Source organism: Caretta caretta, chromosome 13, assembly GCF_965140235.1.
Source record: "Caretta caretta isolate rCarCar2 chromosome 13, rCarCar1.hap1, whole genome shotgun sequence".
Lineage (NCBI taxonomy): Eukaryota > Metazoa > Chordata > Testudines > Cheloniidae > Caretta > Caretta caretta.
This window is the reverse complement of record NC_134218.1, coordinates 1928397-1951779: the sequence shown is the minus strand read 5'-3', so window position 1 is coordinate 1951779 and position 23383 is coordinate 1928397. Positions and strand designations below refer to the sequence as shown.

Here is a 23383-nt window from a genome sequence, read left to right as displayed (position 1 = left end):
AATGAAAATCTGTTCTGCATTAACAATGTGTGCATTGAAGGTTCAAGGTTCCTCACTCACTCCAATCTCGCTTTCATTATCGAGAAGGAGGGGCTGTTGATGTCCAGGGTTTGTACTTAGATAACGTAAAAGCCTGTGAAGGACAGGAGACAATTACGGCAAGGCTCTTCGGGCTCTCAGTTTGTCTCAGGTGATCTATTTGTCCTCGTGGGGAGATAATTTGCACCACACTCTGATTCTTGGTTACTAGCTGACCTGTGGAAGAGCCATGAGTCATGGTCAAAGGAAATACTAGAACTGGGGGTAAAATTGGAAAATAAATGGTCATTTTCCTTTGAAATTTTGAATTTTTCAATTTTTTCCATCTAGCTCTCGAAACAACTGGCAATTTGCCTAAATTTTGGGCCATTGCCACTGGACGTCTACACCAGTGAAATCAGAGTCAATCTAAAATGACTGGGGTGGATGCTGCTTGTGGCAGGCTTAGTAGATCACTTCTCTCTTTTCAGGAGTTGCTGGTGAAGGGATTTTTGGTGAATATTATTGAAGCTGCGTATGTGCCAGCAATCAATGGTAAGACCGTGAGATGGTTTCATGTTGTAAACTGTTTATCCTTCTCCGAGGCCATGACTACCGGCACTTTCTTTAGACTGAAATCATCTTTTCTGGCAGCGGAATGGACTAACTGACCTAGCAAAGCCTTTCCAACTTTAACTTTCACGAGTCGGTGAATAACTGCGCCCAATAAAATTGCAGATACAGCCATTTTGCACATGCAGAAGTTGCATGTGGGCATTTAGAACAGGTAATGTGTGTGTGTCCTCATGCTTCTCTGCAAGCACAGTTGCTCATGGAAGCCTGAGGTCGACACACGCAGAACAGATGCACTGCAGGTGCGTTTTTGGAAGTTCTTTGAATATGGTACCTGCTGACAAAATAAAAACTAGATCCCCCTGGGAAACTGGAGATCGTTTTCATAAATTCAGCACGTTTTGGAAATCTCCAAACACCAGTGGGCTTATCTGACCTTCGCATTCCTTAGGTTTGCTGAGCACAAAATACACAGAAGGCCCAATCTAGCTATTGGGCATTAGATCGATATTTGGATTGGAAAATGTGCCATCGGAATAATAGAATAATCCATCTTGAGGAATTTTCCTTCTTGGCAAAGAAGCTGCAGGAGAATAGGGGAGAAGTGGCTAGAGCACTGCCAGTATCTTCAACTGCCCAAGGCAGCTTTAACCCTGGTTTCTGTTTGCTCATTTCAGGGGCACTGCACGAAGGGATCCCTCTGCCTAACCTGCTAGGCATTAAATACGAACATGCGGATATTCGCGTGTCTGAGGTAAGTGTGCGGACACTTACCTGCCACGTGTTTTTCTGTACATTGCATGGTCCGTGCTGGTTGTCAGCACGTAGGTATCTAAGCGCTGAACTAGCTGATGACTAATATTTCTGATATTTTTTACTTTGGTCAGAATGCTCTCATGCTGAATGTAAAAGCCACCTAAAGCTGACCCAGGAGGAGTCGCTAGACTATTCACCCCAACTGGAAAGAGTCCGAGAGCTGGAGAACAGCAAGTCTGGCATTCCCGGAAGCATGTCTTCCTCTTTTTATTTTTAACATTTTGATTCAATATTTTGGCTCTACAGAGCTAAAATAAAAAGGCAACACCACTCCCGGGAACTGGCGTACGCTGGGCTCTGCCTGTAGCGGAATCAAAGGGCTGTTCATTTGCTTGAATATAATTAATCTCTGTAATTTTCTCAGTGAAGTTTTGTTCCAGCCTGTGGCCTCCACAGGAGTTTAGAACAGCAGTGCACTGTGGGCAGTGGAGTTTCACATGCGATAAAAGATTCTAGTTTCTTTCTCTGCATTCTTGGTGTTTCCTCTTTTCAGAAGGTTTTACCGGCTGTGTCTAGCTGCAGAGTCCAGGTCTGTGAGGAGCTAAAGAGTGTTAGGCAGGCGGACACTGAGCAGATGTCTCCACACAACTTTGCCAATGCTCTCCAACCCCTTCTAGTCCTGAGCCTGCCTTGAGCAGACTCCCATTTGTGCTGAAGTATGCTCTGGAGTTACAAACGAACTGGTTCCGATACCTCGCAAACCCTCCATGACTGGATCTGGCATCGTTAGAGCCCATCCAGATCCGGATCTGACCCGGGCCGATCTGTAAAAATGCACAGAAGGGGAAAAGTGAATCTGACCATCCCCAAACGTCAGGGAAGTTTGGATTTGGGTCTAATTACAGTTTTCAGCTCCACAGCCTGGACCCCTCTCTAACATGACCCAGGTCTCTCAATGGAAACTCTAACAAAGGAAAGGAAACAAGTATTTTTGTTTAAAATCTGTAAAAACAGTTTTGCAAGTTCATTGGGTTGTAACACACTGCACACTGCAGCTGGTCAGACACACACTGTCCAGAGCAACTACTGTCTACGCAGGGGTATCTCAAGAGAGCGATGGAACATTGATTCCCTTCATTTGAGCTAGCGAGGTGCCTGGGATCAGCAGCTGCACTGCATGCAGATGTGGTTGCCCTGCTCCCCGGGGTTCTTTTAACCCAAAGCTCTTGGTAGCTTTTACGCTGTGCGAGGTGGTGTCGGGAAATAACTAAGGGGAGACACGGCCATTCGACTGATAGATGGCTGGGAAAAACTGGACGACACAAGAGTGCTTTCACTTAAAGCTAAACTTTACTTAGTCTCAAGCACTTATACACATCTCCGCAACAGGTTAGTAAAACACCCCCAACCCTCGATAATTACCAAAGCTGAGTGTGGCTCTCGAGCGGCACAGCGGTAACCCGTCTGCCGGTGGGGAAAACAAGATGCATCCAGAGGGAGAGTCCAGTCCTGAAGAGTCCCACCGCCTGAAACTTCCCCCCTTTATTTATATATTTGTAATAGAATGGCATGTCCCCTAAAGAAAACTTGTCAAGCAAGCAGTTTCAATGGTCAAGCAAGAGGCTTTCTTCTGATTATTGATTAACCAGGTGTGGATGTTTCCAGAGTTTGCAGCCTTGAGACCCCAATAGACATTCCTGGGGCACATCCTGCTCCTCTAAAATGCATGTATCAGCAACTTCAATACACCTCTTATCAGGAAGGACGCGGGGTCAAGCTGCCTTTTCTGTGGCACCCAAAAAAAACCCTCCCCTCCTGCCTTGGTTAAACTGAGACTGCTGAATGGCCAATTTACAGCCTGCTGACTTGGCTGCTTTTAGCAATAAGCCATAGTGGTTTCAGGCACTTTACTGGTTTGCCAAAGTCTCCTGTACAGCCCCATCTAAAAAAAAAAGATATATTGGAACTGGAAAAGGTTCAGAAAAGGGCAACAAAAATGATTAGGGGTATGAACGGCTTCTGTATAAGGAGAGATTAATAAGACTGGGACTTTTCAGCTTAGAAAAGAGGCGACTAAGGGGGGATATGATAGCGGTCTATAGTCATGAATGGTGTGGAGAAAGTAAATAAGGAAGTGTTATTTACGCCTTCTCATAACACAAGTACTAGGGGGTCACCAAATGAAATTAATAGACAGCAGGCTTAAAATAAACAAAAGGAAGTATGTCTTCACACAGCGCACAGTCAACCTGTGGACCTTGTTGCCAGAGGATGTTGTGAAGGCCAAGACTATAACAGGGTTCAAAAAAGAACTAGATTAATTCATGGAGGATAGGTCCATCAATGTCTATTAGCCAGGATTGGCAGGGATGGTGTCCCTAGTCTCTGTTTGCCAGAGGCTGGGAGTGGGTGACAGGGGATGGATCATGTGATGATTCCCTGTTCTGGCCATTCCTTCTGGGGCACCTGGCATTGGCCGCTGTTGGAAGACGGGATACTGGGCTAGATGGACCTTTGGTTTGACCCAGTATGGCCATTCTTATGAATGTAGTTAAATCTCATTCCTACGGTTGCCTTCTAGGACCCTATGGGTCCTGATATCCTGCCAGGCTGAGCTATGATTGTGCCATGTGTGACAGCTGGGAGTGCTGAATCTATAGGCTGCCCAGAATGCTAGAGGCTTGTGATGCTTATGTTACTAAAAGTGAGAGAAGACATCGTGGGAATGGGACAATATGGCAGCAAACTCCAGGGACTCTTGACTGCTGGTAAACACGGGGCACCATGCACTTAGATAAAAGGAAAAGGTTTGGTGGCTGTTTAATGAAAGTGGTCAATGGGATTGCTTCCTTCACTGCCGCTGGGTCAGAAAGCAGGGCACGAAAGCTCCATGAGAGGAAACTCTGATTCTTGGCCGAAAACGTGTTAAGTTAACTCTTGTCCTGGCAAATAGGGGCAGCTCTCTCTCTTTCTCCATCACCATGGGCTGAGCAGAGTTTGAGGCATAGGCTGGAGATCACCTTAGCCACTCCTCATGGCTGTATTGTACAGACCACTCTCACCCCGTAACTGCCTTGCCCCACTAAGGCATGTTGCCTTTTTTCCATGGGATATGAAGGTACGTCTGAACTTCAAGTGGTGTCATCGTTTTCTCCTGCACAGTGGCGATGATGTGTCTAGGTGCAAGTGATGAAATGTGATAGAAACTGACAGTCACTGCTGGGGGGCCCTGGTTAGATGTGACTGGCTCAGGATCAATCAGTATGGGAATTACTGAGCACTATTTGGTCAGTCCCAGCTTGCGGGGCGTGTGGTTTGTCACGTTTGTCGGTACCAGATCTGGGCTGGTCTCAGACCTTGTTTATACACACCACAGAGTCCTCTAATGCTCTGCCAGGTCAGCCGAGATTCCTGTAAATACCATGTTGTGTACACACTGCCCCTAGTGGCTGAACAGTAGAATGCAGTTTAATGTTCCAAAAGTTGCCAAGCACAAGTGGGACTCTCACAATAGAAGGGTTCTTCCCAACTCACGCACTCCCCAGCTGAATTTTCAGCTTGCCTGATACCTTCTCCTTTTGCACTGAGTGTCTATGAGGTCTGCTTCCAGGGTCAGCACAAACGTGTTACTTCTCAAAGGTCATATTTATTTATTATTTTGTCACATGTTCAGTACATTTCCCACTATCCCATAAAACTCTTCCCTTGTCACACTGGCAGTCAGTATTTTTTTTTTTAACCCAGCCAGTTTGCACGAGAAATCGTTTTGGAAAAGTTGGTCCCTGTATTGTCTGTCTTTGCAAAAACAGCAATAAAGAAGCCATTTAATGAATGTGGACAGGACTGTACTGCTGCTCACGGCTCCCTTCATCACTCATTTGTAGTCATTAATTCGGATTTTGGGTGCATAATGCTATGGTCCAATCTCTTAAATGCATTCTACACCTTGGCATATAGTGATACAGTAAACAGTATGGCTCTCTTCCTGGGGCTTTTTAGTATCAAACATATGGTATCAAACATTATTTTATTAGGCTTTTGTTTTCACAATTCTATAATGAGAGGGCATTCCAAGAGTTCAAATATCTTTGCATTTAGCAAACATAACCTCTGGGCTTCTGCTTTCACAGTAAAAAGGCATTCAAAAATTGCAGACCCTTTTGCATTTGCAGACATCATGCATCCGGGATCGGCTATAGAATTACAAGATTAATTTTGAAAAGATCTCTGCACATGTTTACACACAAGTGTCCACCAAAATATCCAGGGTGAAATTTGATAAGCAAAAATTACTTTTTGTTTGTGGCTTTCACAGTTCAAAGATTGTAAACACTTTGGCAGACGTCTTTCATCAGGTAGCTAGCGCAGATTTAAGGCTAACTTTAAAAAGGTCTTTGCACTTGTTTTCAAGATGTTGTCCCTAGAAAAGTCTATAAAAGCCAGCCATGAAAACCAATGATCTTTCCATGCCCATAATGCCAAACACAGAAAGCATTCACCTTGTAATGCTAACGAGAAATTGTCCTCAGCAAAAAATCCTAATCAATGAAAAGAGTAGCCATAAGCTGCAGAGATGTTTCCCTGTGAGAGATGTTTTTTGTACCTTCATTCCCCATTGCTTAGCAAACATTCTTTTTGATTCCAAGAAAAAATGAAGATCTTCATTCTCGCTCCTTTGGCAGCTGATGGAGAACCAAGCTTGAATTCTGATGGAAGAAAAATAAATCAAAATATCTTTCCATGATCTCACAGGGAAAACCCAAATCAAACGGCAAATCCCAGATGGCGCCTATTTGATTTCCCACCAAACACTCTTTGCAGGCCCCAACCTTAGTTTTTGGCAATTATGATAATGCCACTAGGTGTGTGGTAAAAGGGCTATTGGAAGCTGACTTGGGGGAGTATGCATGACCCTGGTCCTGCATCACCCACCTGCATTGCAGGTAGACCAAGAATAGGTCTCTGTTTCCAGACACAAATTAGAGTAGCCTATGGGCAGCTCTAACTGACATTGGCTGCTAATGGCTCCTAGGGGCTGAAAGCACATCTGGAGATCAGCACAGTATAGGGGCATCCCAGCCCACATCTCCGGCCCTCTGGCAGCAGAGATGGGGTGTATACGGGTAGAGAGGCTACCGCTTGTGTCAGAGTGATCCCAGTGGTGCAGCATAGAGCAGCCAAGGTGTCTGATTCTTTTAAGTCAGGGTAAAAGGTTTTTTCTGCGCTGTGTCGAGCTCAGTGATACAGGAATATCCAAAAATCCCGCAGGTCAGAGTCTGCTCTAAATCACATTGATGTGAACCCAGATTGCTCAGCTGACACCAGTGGCCTTAGCATAATCGCTGCGTTTGGAATCTGGCCCTGGGAGTCTATTTTCCCATCACTCTGCACGTTAATGGAGTCACTTCATTCAGTACTAACGGGAGTCACACACCTGGGGCCCCTTAGGCTGAAGGAGGCAAATAGCTGGACTCCATAACGTCTTAATTCTCCCAACACCTGGTTTCAATTGTTTATCTCTCACACGTATTTGCAAGACCTGTTTTCTTCTCTCTAGTCCCCAGATCTCTCTAAGGCCGGGTCTACACTGGATAACTGTCATTCAGGGGTGTGAAAAACCTACCCCTCTGAGCAACGTAGTTAAGATGGCCTAAGTAGACAGCGCTAGGTTGCCAGAAGAATTCTTCCATCAGCCTAGCTACTGCCTCTCAGGGAGTGGATTCCCGATGCTGATGGGAGAACCTGTCCGGTTGGCATAGGGACTGTATACTCTGCAGTTGTTCAGCTGTGCCACTCTAGCATTTCAAGGGTCGAGAAGCCCTAGTCTCCTCTTAGGTATGTTATCTGCTTTCTGGTTAAGATTGCACAGTAATTACTAGCACCAAAATCATATTATATTCATCCCGTTCTTCTCCTTTTGAACTTGAGTCTCATCTCCTCCAATTTCATCTCTATTCCTTTCCTCCTACAATAATTTAATTTCTTAATCGTTGTGTCTTGCGAGTTACTTTTATGAAAGACCTTAGAACATGTCTCAATGTGATTCTTTTTAGGAAAATCCCCTTCAATTTGCACTACATATGTAATGCCATTATGGTGCCCTTAAATCATGCACAGGACGTCCATGGACATCTCTATTTGACTACAGCTGACAGGTAGCCAACTTATGAACATGAATGAAAGGTCACTAATGAGCAGCAGCTCTTTGTAATGAAAAGGTATTCCATTATTACACAGTCCGGTCTTCTTGATTAAGCCCAGTGACATTTACTGGAGCTGTATTTATGCTGATTTCATGCTTCTTATTTTCATCCACTCAAAGTCTGAAGTGGCTCAGATGAGCTGATAGCACAATACTCCTTTATCAACGCACACGTATATCTCATTACATGTCATGGTCTAGCCAGCAATGAAACCCGTTGTTCTTTTGAGGTTAGTGAGTGATTAAGTTGCTGGGACAATGGCAGCATTCTAAGTACCTTGGCACCTCTCCTATGCTGACTTTGGCTGTTAGATAAGATCTTTAAAGCTGGAAGTAGGTGTGAGACAAAAGCCACCTCAGCTAATCCTCTGGGAACACGTCTTTCTGTCAGAAGTTTAAGCAAAGTGTTAAATATGAACAGGTGCTTTGCTGGTGGGGCCTGCATTGTGCCTCACAAGTGCAGAGCATCCCATTTTGAAGTCTCTCTAACGATAAGACTTGATAATGAAGTTCTGCAATTTCACATTTGAGTTCCTTCAGAACTCTTGGGTGAATACCCTCTGGTCCTGGTGACTTATGAGTGAATGAATGACTTATGAGTGGTTCATTCACAACTAATCACGTATCCCACCAATCCCCCTTTGCCTGCAGGGACTGCTCTTTCGGTGCATCCCTGGGGCCCTCTCTCCCAGGTGGATGGTTCATAGACCTGGCTGGCCACAGAGCACTGTCCCAAATGGAAATGGCACCTCCACACGAGCCAGTGACTTTATGCCACAAGCTGGCCCTAAGTGCGTTGTGTATGGTCACACAGTGAGACAAACACTCAACAGAGACAAGACCTCATGGGTACTGCTTAATGTGCCAGCTAGGGCAGGAAACATGCACACTGTGCAGTGGGTGGGTTATAATTTATTGTAGTTCCAGGACCAGGCCAGTGGCTACAGTCTAGGGTCCTCCCAACTTCTGGACCTTGAGCCCTACATTAACTCACATGGCTTCCTCTTTCCCTTGGCTGCTCCATGCTGTGTCCGTTGTACAGATCTTTCTTGCGTGACAACAGCTAATTTAGACCCCCATCATTTGTGTAGGTGGGATGATGTTTTCCCATGTGCAATACTTTGCACTTATCAGTATTGAATTTCATCTGCCACTTTGTTGCCCAGTCACCCAGTTTTGTGAGATCCCTTTGTAACTCTTCAGTCAGCTTTTGATTTAACTACATTGAATAATTTTGTATGGTCTGTAGATTTTTGCCACGTCACTGAACATTCCATTTTCCAGATTATTTATGACCATGTTCAACAGCACTGGTCCCAGTACAGATCCTTGGGGGACCTGTTCTATTCCTCTCTTTACTGTGAAAACTGACCATTTATTCTTACCCTTTATTTCCTATCTTTTAACCAGTTACTGATCCATGAGAGGACTTTCCTCTTATCCTATGACAGCTTACTTTGCTTTAGGACCTTTGGTGGGAGACATTGTCAAAGGCTTTCTGAAAGCCTAAGTACATTATATCCACTGTATCACCCTTGTCCAAATGCTTGTTGACACCTTCAAAGAATTCTAATAGATTGGTGAGGCATGATTTCCCTTTACAAAAGCCGTGTTGACTCTTCCCCAACATTATTTATGTGTCTGATAATTCTGTTCTTTATTATCATTTCAACCAGTTTGCCTGGTACTGAAGTTAGGCTTACTTGGCTGTAATTGCCAGGATCACCTCTGGAGCCTTTTTTAAAAATGGGAGTTACATTAGCTACCCTCCAGCCATATGGTGCAGAGGCTGGTTTAAGGGATAGGTTACATACCACAGTGAGTAGTTCTGCAATTTCACATTTGAGTTCCTTCAGAACTCTTGGGTGGTCCTGGTGACTTATTACTGTTTCATTTATCAATTTCCTATCAAATTTGTTCCAAAACCTGCTCTAATGACACCTCCATCTGGGACAGTTCCTCAGATTTGTCACCTAAAAAATATGGCTCAGATGTGGGGATCTTCTGCAAATCCTCAACCATGAAGACCGATGCAAAGAATTCATTTAGCTTCTCCACAATGGCCTTAGCATCCTTGAGGGCTCCTTTAGCCTCTCGATCATCCCGTGGCCCCACTGCCTGTTTGGCAGACTTCCTGCTTCCGATGTATTTTTAAAAAAAGTTTTGCTGTTAGTTTTTGTGTCTTTAGAAGTTGAAGAGCAACTAGCTTTCTTGGCCTGCCACCTTATACTTTTGTACTTGACTTGTCTGAGTTTATGCTCCTTTCTGTTTTCCTCAGTCAGAGTTCATGCCCAAGGGTCAAATGCTATTTTGCTTCTAATTACTTCTTTTACTCTCCTGTTGAGCCATGGTGGCATTTTTTTTGGTCCTCTTACGGGTTGTTTTTCACCTGGGGTATACATTTAGTCCGAGCCTCTATTATGGTGTTTTTAATAGTCTCCATGCAGTCTGCAGGCATTTCACTCTTGTGACTGTTTCTTTTAATTTCGGTTTAACGAGCTGCTCGTTTTTGTGTCGTTCCCCTTCTTGAAGTTAAATGCTACAGTGGTGGGTTTCTTTGGTGTTTCTCCTCCCCCACCCCCCAAAGATCTTAAATTTAATGGCATTATGGTTGCTGTTACTGAATGGTTCAGCTATATTTGCCTCTTGGGCCAGATCCTGTGCCCCATTCAGGACTAACTCAAGAATTGCCTCTCCCCTTGTGGGTTCCAGGACTAGCTGCTCCAGGAGTCAGTCAGTAGAAATGTTATCTTTGTATCCCTTCCTGAGGTGACATGAAGCCATTCAATATGAAGACAGTGGAAATTCCCCATTATTGTTATTTCCTGCCTTTTAAGCCTCTCTGCTCTCCCTCAGCATTTTATAATCACCGTCACCATCCTGGTCAGGTTGTCAGTAGTATGTTCCTACTGCTATACTCCTACTGTTCAAGCATGGAATTTCTAGCCATAGAGACTCTATGGTACAATTGGATGCATTTAAGATTGTTACTTTATGCTTTCTTTAACACCTGGTGCCACTCCCTAACCAGTGCAGCCTATTCTCTCATTCCTGTATATTTTGTAGCTGGGTGTTACCCTGTCCCACTGATTACCCTCATTCCACCAACTTTCCATGACGCATGTCACATTATATCCTCATTTAAAGCCAGGCACCCATCTTAATATTTACACTGCTCGCGTTTGTATATAAGCCCTTGTATGTTTTGTCCATATTCGGGTTGCTTACCTTCATGTGTTTTATTTAAATGGACTCTTGACTGTTCCTCGCTAGCTCCTACCTATACTTCACCAACTTCAACCAAACTGAACAGGGGTTAGGCCACGCGAATTGTTTTTGTTGACATTTTCCACAGAACATGTTGACTTTTTGGTGAAAAACTGAAAACCAAAAACTGAAAATTTCAAATTGGAAATGATGCTGCAGTGCTTCACAGGAGTTATAGTTCAAGTGCCTCATACCTTCATTCTTCTGTGATTGCTGGGCTTCATTGCCAATGACACACCGCAGGCTCCCCCTTTCTCGGCCACCACAGTGCATGCTGGGAGCCTCTGGTTGTGGTGTATCATGGGAGATGTAGTCTAGCTGGAGAACCCAGCCTGTAGAGGTGGATGGGGGCATGAGGTACCCAAACTACAAATCTCATGAGGCCCCTGTGGTGGCATTTCTGAATTGCAGTGTTTTGAGTTTAGCTGAATTTTTTTGGTATTTGGCTGAAACCCCCCACCTCATTTAATGAAAGACCCACATATCCATCAAAAACCGCAGCCCTACATGCGAATCCCAGTTTTACTACTCAGCTGAGCAGCAAGGAAGAAAACTCACTGCACTAGACTAGCAAAGAAGCAAGAATCGTTAGATCAACCTTTGTGGATTAGCACCCTGGAATGCTGAATTAAAATGCTGGCCAGAAACCAGGCTGTGCATCTGATACATGTTGCTCAATAATTTACCTAACTTTTCACTTCTATAAGGAAATATTTGCACTGGATGACCTCAGAGATCACACTTTATTGTTAACCCAAACAATTAGCCTGACTCTTTCTCAGTCATGTCATTTTCCTCATTCCAGTCACAAGTTTTTATGTATATAAGGGCTGCCAGTTGCAGGTCAGCTGCAGAGAAGGAGGACAACTCTTGAGACCTTTCTTTAGTGACCAAGAGCTTGCGAAGGTAAGACCAAAACGACTCTCTGAAGAGCATTCTCTTAGATCAAGCCTGGATGAAAGAAAATCCACCATCACAGACAGAGGCGGGTGGGGAGATTGCTGTTCTTCATGGCCTTTGAAGAATAGATGTATGCTCACTGCATGTTGTTGAAAATTCTTGAAGTATTATTTCAAGGCTTTCATAAATAATAATTATTAAAATCATCCCTTGAGTAGCTCCATAAACCAGGTGCGCTTAGGCCCAAGGTGAATTTGACCCTTAATTTTTATCTTGATGCTTTTTGCTCCGTTTTATTATATTTCCATTTAAATGTGTTGATGGTACAATGGGAGCAATGAAGAAGTTCCTTCGGGTTCTCAAGACAATACTAATTCTAGTTGTGTCCCCGTTTTCAGTACAGGGACTATATTGCTGGAGCTGGTAATATCTCTAAAATCAAAAGAGCGCTGGAAGTGGTCCTGTTGCACTTTTCTTTAACATAGTCTTTGAAAAATGACTCTAACCCCTTTAAACACTTCCTGCTTTTATCAGAGATGCTCATGTTTGATAAGGGTTTGCCCTCCTTCCTAGCCAACTCTTTAGTGAAGCCCGTGCTTATGCCATTCCATTAATGTTCATGACATGTCGTGTTACAAACAAGGTTCCGACTGCCCTACATGTGGGATACAGATTCTGGTTTGTGGGAGAAAATTCTCAGTCAAACTCCAATTCAAAAATACCAGAAACCATTCCCGATGGAATGAGGAAAATGACTTAACTATCCTAAGTCAAGGCAGTAAGGAAAGTGGCATAACTGTTCTCTCCTTTCACATGGCTCCATTATGGAAGTCATCTGCTGAAAGTTCAAGTTTTGGTCTCTTCTAAATCCATGGTTTCAGAGGAACAGCCGTGTTAGTCTGTATTCGCAAAAAGAAAAGGAGTACTTGTGGCACCTTAGAGACTAACCAATTTATTTGAGCATATTAAGAGCATAAATTGGTTAGTCTCTAAGGTGCCACAAGTACTCTTTTTCTTTTTTCTAAATCCATGGTAATTTTACTTCATTAACTCATTGGGATCAGGAGTCGGCCGCAAGTACCTATTGCCACTCATCTGCTTGTTGCCTGAATGGATCCCCTCTGCCATGCCTTTCTCCCTTCCCCTTCATTCTGTGCAACTGGCTTCTTTCCCTGTCTATTCTATCCCCCTCTGGCACCATGTCCAGTCTCCGGTTCCTGATCGTCATCCTCGGATGTTTAATGGACTGGGAATTCTTTTCACAGGTACCACAACCAAGATGTTAAAGATTTGGGCCATTCTCCTCTTCAGCGGCCTGCTGACCATGTCCCAAGGACTAGATGGAACTGTTCAGGTTCTTTCCAGTGTGGATGTAAATGGATTAGAAAAAGGTAAGTTTTATTAGAATACTATTTAATCCAGTGTTGTGGAAGGGGTCAGATTTATTACGATTTTCTGAACTATTTTGTCCTTCCTTTCATTTGCCCCTACACAGAAAAGCTGCGGGCAGTACCAAAGTCACTGAGTATCGGTGACAATGATAATCAGAGTCATTCTTGCAGTTATAAAGCACTTTGTACCCAAAGATTGCAAAGGGCTTTACCCAGGTGCATAACTATCACCAAACCCTCTTCACAAATGGGGACACCGCGGCATGGGCAGGGGAGGAGACGTGCCCCAGGCTACACAGTTGGGGATGGAACCCATCTTACCTATTCTAACCAGTAGCTCATCTCTTCAGTTATAGCCGATGTGCTCCACAGAGGAGACATTCTCAACAGTGTGCAAGGAACCATGTCAGCTGCCGATGGGGGGCTCCTGAACCTGGGAATTGGCCTCACAGGGTAAGTCGGGGGCAGCCCAGGTGTCAGTGAACAAACCACGGGCTGATTTCTGGCCAATGGAGGAGGGGGGACTGGCGTAACCAGCTTCCAACAAGGAGCACAAAGATGTTGCAAAAGGCAGTGCTGATGTCCGGCCCCATTCCGGATACGAGCAGTCCCCTCCCCTCCCTTCTCCAATATGTGTCTAATAAGAGAGAATAATCTAGTAGGGAGTGCTGTATGCATTCGTCACTGTCAGCCCTGGTCATCCACTTGCGCACCCCACATCCCTGACCCACTGCCCACCCCCAATGACATCCCTCTGCTGGTCCGAGTCAGAGAGAAGCAGTGGGGCAGCTTCCCCATGATCTTTTGGGGAGCTAAGATTGGAGCAAGCCTTTGTCCCCCATGGTGCTGAGACAATGTTTCTGAGTATGTGCCTATGCACTCGCCTGTCCAGACCATGACCCGTTACCATCAATATGAGCAACTCAATGAGTGATGAACCTACATGTGCCTCACAACCACCTGATGGTGACACCGGGGGCAGCGTCACTCACTCCTTGCTCTGTCAAGCATGACTCTGAAATCACAGTTGCTGGGTTTCCCCCCGTCCGCTTTGGGATTTTAAAGTGTTAACAGCCCTTGAAGGAAAAAATCCTGTACCCAGTTCTATTCATGCAGGAGGGAGAGTTCCCAGCACACAGTGGAATTAAAGCACTGTGAAAACGTAGCTTAAACACCCATGCTGAAAACCCCTCTAGCTCATGAAGCCCCTTCCAGGGGGATTGGCTGGCTGAGGGGATGAACACTGGGCTATGGAAAGTCCGTGTCCTCAGCGCTATTGTTCTGTTGCCAACTTCTTGTTCTCGTTCGTTCTCCAGGCTGGAAATTAAAAAACTTACTCTCCCCAAAGTATCGCTGAAGCTCCTGCCAGGAGTGGGGGTCCAGATGAACGTCTACACCCAAGTGTTAATTGAAGGCAAAGGGTGAGTAGTCTTTCCTGGAGGGGGCCATAAAGCAGAAGGGTGCAACACGAGAAAACTCAGACCAGGACGCATTCCCCATTCCTCCCCGCTCTCTGTGGACAGAGCAGTTTCTTTCCCAGGCTTGTGGATATCAGAAGGTGTCATTTATTAACCATAGTTCCACCTTTAAAAGTTCACACGGTGCAGAAATAACCTAGAGAGGATCATGTGAAACGGTGGTGAGTTAGTCAGAGAGCCCCCAGTTTAGCATGAAGACACATCCTGTGAAGAGGCTATTAGCCTGCCCTCTTTTGTAGAGTCAGCCAGCAGGGACGGTTGTTAAGCTGGATGTAATTAATTCCTACATCTGCTTTCAGCCTTCTAGGTAAGGTGCTCAATCTCCAGGTGGACGTGAACATTACCGCAAGAGCCAGACTGGCACAGGATGACATGGGCGCCCCCAAGTTAATCATTGAAGACTGCAAGACGCAGCTTGTTAACGTTCGGATCCTCCACAAGTGGGTACCACAGATATCTGCGGTGACGCAATGACAATGTGCCATGGATGGGCCGGCATCAACCATTTTTACTATTCTCTTCAAAGAATAAATTTGTTAATTCTTGTGTTTGATACTTAGGATACTTAAGTGCCGTATTCATTTGCTGTGACTAGAACAAATGTTTCTTTCAAAGGCTTGGCTCAAATGGCCAAACTAGAGAGTTTCTGCATTGTGCTGTGCTATACATGGATGCATATTAATCCTAATATTGGGCCAGATCCTGGATTTCTTTCTTAGCTATTAATTTCAGAACAACCCCCCAGCCCTGCGCTGTACAGAGGACAGCGTGAAGCTACGAGCGAGCAGTTCGATTTCTCTTGTGCTGATTACATTCATTTTCCAGTTACGACCTGGCATCCCTTCTAATTTTATATTCTTCTGTTGTTTAGTGTGCTCCCATTACATCCAACTGTCCTAAAGGATGCCCTTGGGAACCTCTTTCCTGGAGTGGTAAGTCTGCAAAGCAATGGTGGTGGCAAGGATCAAAGTGATTCCTGAACAGCCCAAATGTGCAAACAAGTAGTCAGCTGAGTGGTCCCTATTGCACTAAGACATTGCAGAGGGGTGAGCTTCTGCACCCCCTGGTGCACCACAGTTGTACCCCTTCTGAGAGGCCAGCATTGGTCCTTCATTTGTCAGCAAAGAGGGTGTGGAGGAGGCTTTCTAAGAGGCTTCCCCATGCGGGCAATGAACTTCCTGGGCTGCACTGTGGCAGCTTCTTGCCAAGTTCATGAACCAGCAGTATTCCTATGGCTGTACCAGTATGATCCAGCCTGGGACAGAATCCAGTTACTCTGAGAGTCTCATGCAGTCGGATCTTTCCCCTGTGTGTTACAGCTGTGCCCTTTCATTGATACCGTGCTCAACGCTGTGAACCCTCTGCTGAGCACCGTGAACTGTAAGTTTCTGGTCATGTTTCTGGTCTTCTTCCTTCCTGTTCCAAAATATTCCTTGGTACAGTTCAGCACTTTGTAGCTGCCCAATATGAAAAATTATCTGATTTTACATGAGTATTTCACCTAAAGGAGCTACCGGGTTTTCTAAATCTTTAAGCCGTTGTTAAGCTGACCTGCAGCAAAAGGGCAGCCGTGGAGTGTAGGCAGCAGAAGCAATCCGTGCTCTGGTGCTGGAGGTGAGATTCTTTCAGAACCGAGTGATCCAAAGAGCAGGGGATGGGAAACAAACCTTCCCAATGTGGGGTGAAAACTCTGTAAAGTTCCTGATCAAGAAGATGCTGGGAAAGTTCAGTGGCTGCTTTTGGACTTCCCACAGGGAGTCTGCAACCTCCTCCATTCCAAGAGCCGCTTCGTCCTAAGAGAGCTTCTCACAGCTCGGTTCAGAGCCAATTCCTACAGCTTTGCTCAGAGTGACCCAGAGGTGCAGCTGGGTGTTTCTCTGCACGTTCTCTTCCCAATGCGGGTCATTTCAAGGACTGCTGCCCTCAGAAGTGTCCTGCTGGGAATAGGGTGATTGGGGATAGCCAGGAATACTTTGTGTGGAAGCTCTTTGGGGCAGGGACTGTCTGTTCTGTGTTTGTACAGCACCCAGCATCGTGGGGTCCTAGTCCCTGACTGGGCTCCTAGGTGTGATGATAATACAAAAAATAATAAATAATAACAGGAACAGAGAGCGGGGGCACTTCCCCCTCATCCCATTGTAAGAGAATCTCTTTGTCTTCCTGTAGCTGTGGTCCCGCTGGGTGTGGTAGGAAATCTCCAGTACACTTTAGCGAGCCTCCCCGTGGTCAGTGATGCAGCAATCAAACTGGATTTAAATGTAAGTGCTGTTGCTTTCCTTAGTGTGAGCATCCCTGAGTCCACAATGCCGGATGGTTCTTGTGATCCCCTTTGGTGTGGTGACGATTTCTCAAAGGAACCCCCGGTTTCTCAGTTGCCTTCAGCAAAGGACTCATCCAAAGAGGCTGTAGACTGCAGCCCAGTGACTGGTCACATTTGCTGTCACTTGCTCACTCTCTGTAGACTTCATTACGCACTAAAGCTTGCTGGCCGGGTGTGAGAGATGAACAGCAGCTTAGATATTTGTCAGTTTAATACAACAATGTTCAGTTAATCTTCAATCAGAAGCACCCAATGCTAGCATTTGATAAAGCAACAATGGTCACGCTTTATATTAAGATTCCATTTATAGAGAGTTGATAGATGGCTAGTAGATGTTACAAACGTATTACGGACATCGGTAGTATGTGTTGTTGATGGTTATAGGGGCATCAGTAGAAGACATCAAAGATGTTTGTAAGCCATGGCTATAAGCAACCTATTGATCTGTTGGATGGTTTCACAATTGATTAACTATTTCTTAAAACATCTATTAATTGTGCATAGACCATTTATAAACTATTTATGAATGGAATCTTACTATACAGTGTGGCTGCAATGATATTGGCTTAATGAATAGTGTATTTCATTGTGGGGAGCTTTATGGATGTCCCTCCAGCCCCTTCTGAACTTTCTTTCAGGCTGTCGTTAAGGATTTGCTTGGCAATACAGTCGACGATCCCACATGCTCAGCAGCAACCGTATCTCTGCCGTCGGAGGTGGACAGCTCTTCCCAGCTGGGCCTCTCACTCTGTCTCCTCAGCTCAGCGTTCAAGCTGCTGCTGGCACCTGGGAAACTCAGGACAGACATTGCAGGTCAAACGGTGAGTGTGGCAAACCGGAAGGGATTATTTCCTTTTGAGCCTTCTGCTCAGGCATGCCACCTTTAGGCCACTCACCTATTTTCGCTCTCGAATGACCTAGGAACGGTTTGACTCGTTAGGGTAAGAGTCCTGCCTTTTGCATTTTGATAACGCACAGGGCTTGATCTTGCACAGCGCAGGGCTAGGCTGCTGCACATGTGAACACAAGGTAAAAACGTTGATGAGCAGGGAAACCTGGTCTTGCCTTATTGAGAGGGCTTCTGCATGGCCACTGACTTCTCTTATCTAGTAATACCAGTAAGGTCATAGAGGGGAGAGTCCAGGTGCATCCCTCATTGGCAATTAAGCCCTTGTCTCTTGAGACAAGACCATTTTCGGCCCATACCCTGCAAGTTTTTTACTCTGTGCTCTTAAGAGTAAGGGCACAAGAGGATTGAGACTTCTGCTCAGTGCAAATGGTTCAGCCCTGGAGCAGTCAGAGAAGTGGCAGCAGAGATGAATCTGGGCCAAACAATTCTCCTTCCATCATCCACTGTATCTGCATAATCTCAGCAAACTGCTACTTGCATGATCTGCTGCCAGTAGAAGAACCTGAGAATTTGGCTGAGCAAAGAAACGTTAACAGGGATAATGGTTTATGCACGATCCATTTCTTGGAAGCAATTCAGCTAGCTGACTCACTTTGTATTTCTCCTTCAGCTTCCCACTGACATCCCACTGACAGCCTCTGCCCTTCACACTCTCGTTCCCGAGGTCAGCAATTTTATTTTTTTCAGCTTTTTTGCCATATCCCTCTTACCTTCAAAATCTTCTGCTTCTTGCTGTAACTGAGTCCTGGTGACTTTGCACAGGTCTCTGAACTGCTGCCAGAGTCACAGCAACCGTTGCTGAAGATCAGAGCTCTGGAAAGGCCTGCAGTTTCGGAGCAAAATGGGAACGTCACTGTGCGCCTCCCTGCTTCCATTGAGGTTTCCCCCTCAGACTCGCCCCAGCAGCCTCTCTTTGTTCTGAATGCTGTAAGTATAAAGATAACAAGTTCAGATTCATCCCCGTTGAGTCGCAGGGAGCGGCAAAGAGGGGACAGTGCACTGAGGCTTGTTGGGTCTTTATCCAGAAGCTTCATGATGCCTTTCAGTTTTGGATAAAGCCATAGAAAATGGGCCCTGTGATGTGTTCTCTGTTGTTCTCTTAAACACTGCAGCACGTCTACATGAAAAAGTCCTTTTATTTCCAGTGCACTTAAAAAGAAGCTAGGGCTGGGCATTTTATAAAATGCACATAATAAAACCCAACTGGGAGAAAGGGAAGTCAGAACATTTGGTGCAGAAATTACACTGATGCCACCTACCAAAAGGTTCTAGCTTTGCGCACAAGGAGGAGCGCCCTGCCTTGATTTGGGCTATTCCCAGATGTCTTGGGGTTTTGTTTTCAATCTTGGAAATGGGAGAAGAAGGAATCAATTTGCTTTATTTTGTTGCTCTAATTGCAGGATATTGTGCTGAGTGTCCAGCCAACGATTTCAGACAACAAACTCCGCTTCTCTGTAACTCTGGAAAGGTAAATGGGGCTTCATCCCTTGTGCCTCATTCACATTGTAAGGAATATTCCTCAGGAGAACAACAGGCAGTGAACCAGACAAGACTAAATGGAAACGCACTATTTAAATTCAATACAAAGAGTAGATTCCTTGGCCTCACTTTGGTAATGACAGAGATTTGAAATGTGGACTCTGAAAAGAATAAAAAATAATTAGGGAGTTTTGGTTCCTGAAAAATGACCCTCTATTTTCAGTTTGGTTTTCACAAAGATTGTTTCTGTATGTGTGTAAGACAAATTCAGGGCCAAATGGGTGTCTCATTAACTTGATTAGAGTTGGACTTCATAGTATTGTTACAATACGTTGTAGTCTACGGAAATCAGGAACTGGTAGGTCAAACCCTAGATTTTCCATGTTCTGTTGATTTAATGATAAACTGTGTGAGTAACTGTGTTGCCATCCCAGTGAAATATTAATTTTCTCTGATCTACTAATGTCTTTCCACAGCTATGCAGATACTGGCAAAGTTGGTATCGCACAGGATAGTCTCTGACTCTGTCTTGACTTTTTCCATTTTTTGTAGAGTCGGCTTCAGACTGGCTTCTTCGCTAATTAGCGATTTCAATGTAAGTTCACGACACACACACTGAACAAAGTACAATAATGATGGAGTCTGTATCCAGGGAATAAGGAATAAAAGTTTTAATAAGTGTTGGTCTCCAAACTTTTCTTGTGGGAGAAAACTTAAGTATTCTCACGCTCCAATTATTTTAATTGACTCCTCTATCATCTTTCACACTAAGCCATTCTGATTTCAAAGAATTGCGTTTGAATCTATGAATTAATTTCACACGTTGGGAGCATCTTGTGAGTGTTTGAAGGTTGCGGGGGAGGGTGGGAGGAAATAGAGCATAATTACCTGTCAGTCATTTCTGTGATTAACACACCGGCTTTCAGTCCTGAGAAAGTTGGGAAACCCTTGCCTAAGATTTGCATTTTAAGAGCTCCGAGTGTCCTGCACTGATAGAATTTGCTTAATAAATTTGACACCACTCAGTTTTATACCCTTATAGGCGTCATCCTAGAGCAAAGGAAGCTTTGTTCTCCATAAGCTAACACCTAGCCTGTGGCATCCCTAGTGGGTAGAGAACAGCAGTTTGGGGCATTAGGTGTAAAGCAAGTGGGAGATTCTGAAGCAACCTCTGGACTCTTGATGCTCACCTAAAATGAAAAAGGGGCATCACAGATTGGACTAACTGGGGTCCTGATGGGGAGCTTACTGAAGGCAGCTCTCGTTCAGCATCTTCATCTATGTAGGAGAGTTAGACGTCCTCTATGACTGTAGTATCTGAGCACCTGATAATCTTTAAGGTATTTACCCTCACAGCCCTCCCCATTTTATAGGAAAATAGTCCCAGAGAAATGAAGTGACTTGACAGTCTGGGGCCCAGCAGGAAACTGAGTCACAAGCTGTCCTCCTCTTGTGATCTGTGAAATGGGAATGTCTGCAATCCGAGAAATTATTGTCTTGCTTACTAAAACAGTCCCATGATAAGAGCCGGCAGGTGGGGGGACATTCTGATCCGGAGACTGAATGGATCAAATTCAATGTCTCCATAATGAAAGGGCAGATGCTGTCTTTTTCAGTGGTCGCTAAGACGCTTCTTTCTCCATTGCAGGTTGCACTTCTTGAACCATTAATCAGTGACATACTCAGTGCTGCGTATGTGCCACTCATCAATGGTACGGTCTTTATATTTGAGTCTTCTGTCTCTTAGAGTCCTGTTTGTGTTTCAGAGCTCTCTTGCCTTTCCTCACGGGCTACAACCACGTCATTCCGCACAGTGCTGATAGTTTCTGCTTGTTTATTTCAGATGCCCTGGAGGTGGGAATTCCTCTGCCTAATCTTCTCAACCTGAACTGGGAGGATGGTCTTGTCAAAGTCATGAATGTAAGGCTTTACTCATTTCTTCATGTTGCTTTCCTGTAGAGTTTCATGGTGGTCTCTTTTTCTGGATTCTCACTGGCTCAGACTTTGCAGTAACATACCCTTAGATCCTGTCAGTCATTGTCCTGAATTTTCAAGAAGAGGCTAAACTCTGCCTCTGAATATGTGTCTACATTTTTCTTCTGTTCATTTTACAGTACTTTGTTGACTAAGCTGCTGCAATCAAGTATTCTGACAATTAAGTGAAAATTGTACACACAATTAGTGCAGGTGCGAAATACAGCAGAAAATTAGAGGCCACTTCTGAAAGTAAGGACTTAAATTGAAATGTCCCACCTTGTTGGCATGGTAAAACCTTACAAACCCTGCTGCTTTATTTGAGAAACAAATGTCTTCTCACCATAGACTGAATGGGACACAGAGCTAAATCTTCACAGTGCAACCAGGAGCCACATACTGTCCCAATTTCATACATGTATGTCTTGTCAAATCTTCTAACCCTGCTCTAGGTGATGGTTTGGAACTGCTCATCCTGTTCCAGTCAAGTTGTCTCCTGAGATGAGACGATGAGTTATACTAACCCATGTAGTAGCTTTGTGAGGTGGATACATTAAATGTTTGCTACAGATTGGATTTAATCCACCATCTGATTTCCACTTGTGATCAAAACTAGGGCCATTAACCCCAATGTCCTGGTACCGAAGCACCCACTAACCATTGCTAATTCTTTAAATGGTCCCTCTAGCATAGGTGAGAAAAGTTGATGAAAATCTCAGTGAGAAAATTGAATTCTCTTGAACGAGTGCCTTCTCTTCCCCACAGAATGTTTTATTGGTTAACGCGCTGGCCTGAGCCTTCTACAAGGGGCAAGTGTTGGGGGCAGACCACCACTGGCACCAGGATGAAGGAGAGAATTCACGACTGAAGAACCCTGCACTTCCTTACTTTTGTTCCCCATGACACTTTGAGTCAAGGCTATGATGATAGAAACGAAATGTTCTGCTTCTGATCATTGAATCAAGCTGTAGAAAAGACTTTGTAGGAATGAAATTGTTGCTTACTTGGTTGAAAATATTTCGGATTTTCTAAGCAAACTTCTGCAGTCAGCTTAAGCTTCAGGAGAGTTTGGAGCCGAGAGCCCTGCTTTGTGCATGGGGTGCTTTGCATTTCTTGTTACCCTTTGAATAAAAGCTTTCATTACCTCAGCATTCCTGATGTGGTTTTGTTCCCCTTTGCTGTAAGACTCGGGTTGTCGGAATGCTTCCCTGCTCCCCACTGCCACACAACGAATACAGAAATTTGCGTCTGACAATACACGAAGAGATTCTGATGGGAAAGGGGAGCCGTCATTAATAGTTAGGTGGCTACATTAAGGGTCACATGTCTGAAGTTCAGCACAATGCCTGAGCCACCCCAATGCATGCCTGCCATGGGCCACTCCCCCCTTCCACGAACTCAGACTGCTCTGAGCCTTCTGTTTGTAAACACCACTGCAGTATCTCCACACCTTCATCTGAACTTTCTAACCTTTCTCCAAAAGGGGGGTGGGGAAGGTTAGGGTTAGGGTCCTGCTCGGACGACTGCCTTTGCTAGGCTCTCCTAGCCTTCTGTTGTCTTGTCTTGTCTTCCCCCCTTAGCAAGCCTTCCTGTGCCCTTTTGTACAGCTTCTCTGCTAATGGGCTAATTAGCCCCAGTCTGGTAGGGTTGCCAATTTTGGTTGGACATATTCCTGGAGGTTTTCTCTCATGACATAGTCTTCACTTAAAGATCAATCTTTACTCCCTGGAGACTCCAGGACAATCCTGGAGGCTTGGCAACCCTACAATCTGGTCTGGCAATCTGTACAGGTAGGCCTCCTCAGGGAGGCTGGGCCTAATTAGTATTGATAATGACCAGAGTGCCAGCCCTGTCACAATGCCCTTCCCCGCCAATCAGGCAGCACCCCACATGACCATGCACCAGTCAGTCACATGCGACAGTGTCCTTCAGAAGGTTTCAGGTCCCCCGGAGAGCTGTAGGTAATGTTACCTCTGTCTTTGCACTAGCCTCCCTGCCCCCTTTCAGCGGCTATGCTCCCCTGGTGGGAGCAATTCCTTTGCCCTGGAGTCCAGCCTTTCTGTTCACATGGCCCTCTACAGTGCAGTCTCTAAGCACCTCTCAGTCCTAATACAG

At 44.9% G+C, this 23383-nt stretch overlaps 1 protein-coding gene across 2 annotated transcripts; it reads left to right on the top strand.

The window, feature by feature from the left end:
- Nucleotides 1-85: 85 nt before the first annotated feature.
- LOC125622187 (BPI fold-containing family B member 3-like) lies at nucleotides 86-22419 on the top strand. Of its 2 annotated transcripts, XM_048819956.2 has the most exons (18): nucleotides 86-190; nucleotides 510-573; nucleotides 1269-1345; nucleotides 12982-13107; nucleotides 13458-13560; nucleotides 14424-14528; nucleotides 14885-15025; nucleotides 15457-15517; nucleotides 15905-15965; nucleotides 16752-16843; nucleotides 17544-17726; nucleotides 18426-18479; nucleotides 18578-18742; nucleotides 19216-19283; nucleotides 19847-19889; nucleotides 20943-21006; nucleotides 21138-21214; nucleotides 22034-22419. In XM_048819956.2, exons 4-18 carry the CDS (start codon nucleotides 12996-12998, stop codon nucleotides 22061-22063), a joined length of 1359 nt encoding a protein of 452 aa, XP_048675913.1. In that variant the 5' UTR covers nucleotides 86-190; nucleotides 510-573; nucleotides 1269-1345; nucleotides 12982-12995; the 3' UTR covers nucleotides 22064-22419. The 2 variants fall into 2 exon arrangements, with proteins under 2 accessions (XP_048675913.1, XP_048675914.1); XM_048819957.2 differs by lacking the exons at nucleotides 86-190; nucleotides 510-573; nucleotides 1269-1345 and adding an exon at nucleotides 11621-11722.
- The last annotated feature ends 964 nt before the right edge of the window (nucleotides 22420-23383 follow it).